At 54.2% G+C, this 6,286-nt stretch overlaps 1 protein-coding gene across 1 annotated transcript in view; it reads right to left on the bottom strand.

Annotated features, from left to right (window-relative positions):
- Positions 1-2,768: 2,768 nt before the first annotated feature.
- The window catches only part of TBL3 (transducin (beta)-like 3), a gene marked incomplete at its 5' end in the record, with an annotated part of 10,442 nt that continues 6,924 nt past the window's right edge, over positions 2,769-6,286 (bottom strand). Inside the window, 7 exons of the mRNA XM_009329404.1 lie at positions 2,769-2,955; positions 3,115-3,273; positions 3,640-3,711; positions 3,949-4,052; positions 4,549-4,607; positions 5,029-5,185; positions 5,621-5,691. Coding sequence (XP_009327679.1) covers positions 2,843-2,955; positions 3,115-3,273; positions 3,640-3,711; positions 3,949-4,052; positions 4,549-4,607; positions 5,029-5,185; positions 5,621-5,691 — 735 coding nt within the window. The remainder of the gene's footprint in view (positions 2,956-3,114; positions 3,274-3,639; positions 3,712-3,948; positions 4,053-4,548; positions 4,608-5,028; positions 5,186-5,620; positions 5,692-6,286) is intronic.

Below are 6,286 nucleotides of genomic sequence, written 5' to 3' on the forward strand. Positions count from 1 at the left end.
TGTGGGTCCCTGAGCAAATCAGTCACTTACAGGGACACTTGTCATGCGAGCTCTCGCTTGCTCCCCGGGGCTGCTGAGCTGGTCGGTCACAGGGACGGAAGCATTTTCTCCGCAAGGCAAAAACGACCTCCCCCTTCTCTCTGCAGGCAGCCTGTACTTTGTCATGCGGGCCTACGAGTCTCAGAAGGCAGACGAGCTCTCGCTGAACAACGGTGTCGTCGTGGAGGTGGTCAGGAAATCCGACGATGGCTGGTGGCTGATCCGGTAAGGAGGCTTTTCCGACGCTCTCGTTTCCCGAGGGAGCCAGTTACCTGCTGCAGGTGCTTCTCGCCTGCTCTTCCCCAAGTGGGGTGCAGAGGAGCTCCCCCTGAGTTGACTGCCCTTGGCTTAGGGACAGTTTCCCCTTCCTCATGCCCCGTGTACAGCATTGGGCTGAGTCCTCACCTGCTTCCCTCGGCTGCTCTGCTCCCTCCCCTCGGTCTGAGCTGGGAGAAGGGCTCTCTTCAGTGTGGCTTTCCATCCTTCCCCTTCAGATACAACGGCCGTACTGGCTACATGCCCTCCATTTGCCTCCAGCCCTACAAGAATCCTCACCACAAGCTCCAGACCATCATAAGCTGCGGGCTCAATGTCTCCACCCCGAACCTCTGCTCCTCCCTGACGGCTCCCCAGCCCCAGGGCGAGGCCGCGGGACAGCACAGGGTGCAGGCCTGCTCTTCCCTTGAAGAGGGGACTGAAGAGGACGTGAGCTCTCTGAGAAGCAGATCAAGGTCTCGGCCCAGGGCCAGCTCCACCCCGGACCTGGAGTCAGACAGCTCGTCCCTCAGCTTGGGGAGCGGCAGCGAGCGGGACGGCCGGCTGAGCTGGAAGCCTGACTTGTCAAGATCTCTGCCCGAAGTCGAGCAGGCCAGGAGCTCTCCCCTGGGGCATGCCTTGGCCACACACAGCAGCAAGTCTCCACACCTCACCCACAAGGACAGGAACGATTCTGGCTTTGTGGAGTCATCTGCAGCTGATCTAAGTCACTCCCTCACGGACCCAGACTTGGCCGCTTGTGTCCCCAAGGTGCCCGTGCGCCCCTCAGCCCACGAGATCCTCCAGAAGTGCAGCACCGTCACGAAGCGAGCCGTGCAGCAGTCTGCCTCCCGGCCGGCCCTCTGGGCTCTGCTCCCTCTCCCGAGCATGCACTAGTGCCCCCGGGGTGGGGGGGGGCACAGACCCGGCCCTGGGCCAGCACCACCACCGAGAGCCCGGCACCCTCCTTCAAAAAAAACGCGGGAGCCGAGGGCAGTGGCGCGGGGAGCGTCGGGGCTCGGCACTGTCGCTTTCCAAGGACATGGTTAGATCCCGACGGAACATGCATGCGAACATCGCTTCCCTGGGTAACACCAATTCGTGCCGCAGCTTGCGCAGGGAGGCCGGGGAGCCAGGAGTTACTTTACCGGAGTTAGCGGGAGAGGATTTAGTGGTTGAACTCATCAGGGCAGCTGCGGATCTGGCAGCTCCTCTGTCAGTTAGAGGTCACTTCAGATTCAGATAATTCTCCCTCAGGCAGGTATCGATCCTGCAACGTAGCATGTGAAAATTTCTCGATCGTTCTTGCCCTATTCCCTGCCCCGGGGCTGGCTGGCAGCGCGCGGCAGCCACCCGGGAGAGCAGGAGGGGAACCCAGGCAGAGCAAGTGACTTAGAGTCGCCCAAGAAATCCAGAGCTACAACTGCTGGTGGTGCGTAGGGATGGGACGGTGCAGCCGTGGGCGAATGTCACTTACCCGAACCCCCTATTTTATATATTTCTTTAAACTCTTTGCTTTTTGGTGGGGTTTTTTTTTTATTTTTTAAAAAGTTAGATCAACTCGGGTAGCGGAGAACCGGCCATCAAACGTATGAATTGGCTGGATCCGCTGAATGGCCGCGAGAACAAAAAAAACCCTTTGGCCAGGAACCTCATCCCCGACTGCTCCCGGCAGCGATGTCCATGCGGGCGCAGAACCAACAAGGGCCGCGGTGCAGCTTGTTTCCCAGCCGGGCCAGGGGGCCAGAGCTCACTTTCATAAACAAAACATTCCCCTTTCAAGGGGGTGTGACAGTTACTGAAACCGACCGCGATTCTTGTCCTTAAGTCGTCATGTGCTAGAATTGAGTGAGAAAAATAGTTAGAGGAAAACTTAACACTTTTATACAGATTGCTAACTTTTAGTTGTTCTCCCAGGTATTGGTTAATTTTTTTGGAAACAAGCAATTTAACCAACCTGTGAGGTGTTTGTGTTGTTCTAAGTCTTACACATTTTTGTCTCTGAAATAAAATACATGTAAATATCTACGAAGACCGCTTGGGGTTTTTTTTATACTTTAAAACGTTGCTAGCTGGGGAATTAGAACGGCGCTTATCCCCCTCCCGGGCGCCGGCGAGAGACCGGCCTTGGCCCAGGCTGCGTTTTGCCCAAGCAAAGAAAACATTCGATGACACGGCGCTGATCAAGACGCGCTGCCTGGCTGGGCTTCGGGGTGTGACACGACATCGCCAGCAGCGTCTCCCACCTCCCTAAAGCCTTTGAATCCCCAGTAGAGCAGCTGCTGGTTCGGAGCCAGGTTCTGCCTTTTCTCCACACTAAGGTGCTGTCCGAGTGTCCGGGCCTGAAAAGGCAAAGGGAAACCACAGCGTGGCCAAAGGAACGGCCCCTTCCCCTCACTAAGCCCCAAGGAGACCGAACGCTGGACTCGTTTTAGAAACTCAAACTTTAAAAATTTATTATAAAATAGAGGAACGGTCCGGCTGCCGCCCCCTGGGGGGAAGCAGTTCAGGCTCTGCCCTCCGGACAGGGGAACTGGCGGGAGGAGGGTCACGAAGTCACGTCTTCCTGCTGGGCCGCATCAGCCAGCCTCATGTTTTGCCACATGAAATCAATGAACATGGAGGCCTGCAGCAAGCGGCTCAGCCTCTGAAAATGGCGCTCTGCAAAGAGAGAAAGCCAGTGGTTAGCATCACAGGGGGGAAAGCTCACCAGAATGGGGTGCAGAACCCTCTCTTCTCTTTAGACCAAGGCAAACGGGGAATATTCACAACGCAGGAGGAGACCTCAGGCTCGCAGCCCGCCCCTGCCGCGTGACTCACCGGTGTAAGGCAGCAGGGACTCCACGGCAGCTTTAATGCCCGAGTACTGCAGGAGGCTGTCCGGTGCTTCGTGCTTCAGGAGGGTTTCAATGACAGCTTGGGCCTCGTGGCAGTTTCGAGAGTTCGTGTTCCACGTCACCAGGAACGTTAACACCGCCTCTAGGGAGGAAGGGAATTTGTACCCGCCGGCCGCGCCACGGGCGCTGGCGCGCAGGAGACGCCACGTTAGAAAAAAACCGGAGGGGCGGAACGACTGTGCCCAGAACCGTTTGCTTGAGCCGTCACAGGGACGTCCTAAGCGAGGGGGGGGGAACGGCCAGGCAAAGCCCCTCTCCCCAGCCCAGAGTGGCGCCACGAGGAGCACCAGAACAAAGAAGCTGGCCCCGGGCAGCAGTCCCGCCCGCGGGTGGTGGGAGCTCAGTGGTAAGCACCGAGTCTAGGGAGATTCTTCTCCTCTGAATTTCAGTTGAGTAAACAAGCCCCTAACCTGAAAGGTTTTAGCACTTAAACCATGTTGCAACAAACCTTTCTGATCCTTCCGGAGCCGGACAATGTTCTCTTCCAGGTGCTTTCTCCCGTCAGTTTCCTTGAGGATGGCTGCGGAAAAGAGGAATGAGGAGTCCGTGCAAGAGTCCGGCCCGTGCGCCCGCGGGCTGCGAGCAGGGAGACCACTGTTATCTGGGGTGATTTCACCGAGGAAAAGGGGAGTCGTAAGAGAAAGGGAAAACCGAGGCTTTCAGACAATTAGACTTTGCAGTCTTCGTCTGCCTGGAAGAGACGTTCTGGAACGCAGAGAGGGCAGAAAAATGCCTTCAGAGCACACGGTGGACTCACCTTTGACCACCATCAACACAGTGTGCGGACGATCCAGAGAGATTGCCAACCCCAAAGCTTTGAGGTATCTTTTCTCATGAAGCAGGTTGGAAAGCTCTTGCTCTCTGGAAAACAAATCAGGGTCACGAGAGTGAGACAAACATTTGGTTAGTGGAAAAAGACGCTGTACAGAAAGTAGCAGATTTGGCAATAAGAGCGCGCAGAGATTTAACGCCAAGAAGTTAATGCTGCTTGCCAACGAATGCCTCAGTGCCCTCATTGTGCAGATAATTACGCTGGCACGTTCAAGGGCTCCCTGAACTATTCAGTGCTGGCTGAGGCAGGAGAAAGTGAAAGCGGGTCTCGGCGGTTTGACTTTGCTTATCTTAGCAGTGCATAAACATGAAACCAGTCAATTGTCAAGCTGACAGTATTGCAGCAAGGCTCGGCAGGAACCGAAGATAAACTACAAGGTAGAAGAGACTACTGTGCCTTGACGGCCTCCAAACGGCTAAACGATGTAATACTCGGGTTAGATGGAGCTGGGTGGCCGTAGGTGTGGGCGGTTTCACTGGACAGCGTTCGCCTTTCACAGCTCATTACTGCACAGGATCAACTTACTTCATAATCTGCTCCTCCTGTTTAGCTTGTGCCTCTTTCTCTTCAGTTTCAGTGACATCCTATAAAAATCCAGAATATAACTTTGTCAAATCTCGCTTTAATAGAGACAAATTTTTATTTAGCCAACAAGTGATTAGGAGACCAGTTTCTGCAGCGGGATCTCTAGGTCAAGTAACTTAAGCGTTAAATCCAGCAACTCGCAACTTCCCTCCAAACCACCTTTAGAACGCCACCGGGCAGGCTGCTGAGGCCCATCTGCTGTTCCTTTGACATCATCAACTGGGGAAACACAGTATGGCCAAAAAAAAAATAACCCCAAACCCCAAGATACGCCTCACTGACCCAATTTCAAAGTGCGGAAGATGAGGAGAGCATGTGCCGTGCTGGAACAGTGAGGAACACGCCACTGGGGTCCCGAGCTCTCCACTGCGTTCTCATTACTGACCCAGAGAGGGAACACGGGAAGACGCCGTACCGTACCTTCCACAGCGTGATGCAGGAGTCACTGGATGCTGTCACAACCATATCGTCTTGCTTGTTAGAGTGAAGACCCCAGATTTTATCCTCGTGACCATCTAACGTTTTCACACACTCATTTGTTTTAATTGTCCAGAGTTTCAAGAGACCGTCAGAACCGCTTTTGGAAGAGAAAGGAACGTAACAAAAAGAATCACTGGATAGATCCATTCTCGCTCTGCCCCACCTTAAATCTCAGATAAACTTGTCCCATTCCAACGCCTTTCAAACAGGAGCAGAATTAACCAAAAATGTCCCGGGTGAGATGCACCCTTAGCTCTGCCTGACTACAGTGCTTGTCACTGACCCAGCAACGTCACGGCAGCTAACTGGAATCCACAGTGTTGGATGGAGGAGAGAGGTCCTCTTCTGGAGAAGAGGAAGGTAAGTTAGCCCCTGCAGGAAGCTTGGCATAAACACGGCATCTTCCTATCAGTCTTTCCAAAACTAAATCCGTTGCACAAGACTCTTCCGTCTTGCTGCTGATATCAGCTAAGAGATTTCTTTTCCGATTAGTTCTGGCATCTTCCCCTGGGCTCCCGGCGTAGGCACTTACCTGCTGAGCAGTTGTGTTCCTCGGCTTACAAAAATGATCTTCAGTACAGAGGCGTCGTGACCTTCAAAAGTCTGGAAAACAGCAAGGAAGCTCAAAAGCGTCAGAGTCGTTGCCAGGCCTTTCAAGAGAGCCCTCTTTCAAGAGGATAACATTTACTCCTAAAGCCCACATAGGTAAGTTCCAAAAAGCAGCCTCTATCCTCAGGACTTTTACTGTAGAGGTTGAAAGGGCAGTAGGAAATTACTTGTCCCCCCCCCAGTGTTGCTTCAAACCACCTGCTGCTTGCTTAAAACTTGTAGCCCAAGGTCACGTTGCAAACGGTCTGAATGGCGAGGCCAGCTGCACAGGCACCTCCCCAGAAGGCTGATCCCCCTGCCACCGCATGAAGCGCCCACCCAGTGAGGTAACGCTGCTGGGCAGAACACGGCACGGAGTGGCAACTGCCTTCTCATTGTCTTAGCGAGACACTACTGGACTGGAAAGGTAGTTCTCCTACGGAGCGAGCCTGAAATTTAAACTTGTGTGTTTTTCCTTCACGGCCACAGCTGCGTCAGGCAAAGCCAGCTTCCTTTCAAGAGCGTGAACGTGCTTTTCCCCCCGCGATCAACCACGCTGCGCATCGGTTAGCTAGAAAAGAAAGGTGGCTTGAGTGCTGGGCAGACGCTC

The sequence above is a fragment of the Pygoscelis adeliae genome, unplaced genomic scaffold (genome assembly GCF_000699105.1).
Source record: "Pygoscelis adeliae isolate BGI_AS28 unplaced genomic scaffold, ASM69910v1 Scaffold467, whole genome shotgun sequence".
In the NCBI taxonomy this organism is placed as follows: domain Eukaryota; kingdom Metazoa; phylum Chordata; class Aves; order Sphenisciformes; family Spheniscidae; genus Pygoscelis; species Pygoscelis adeliae.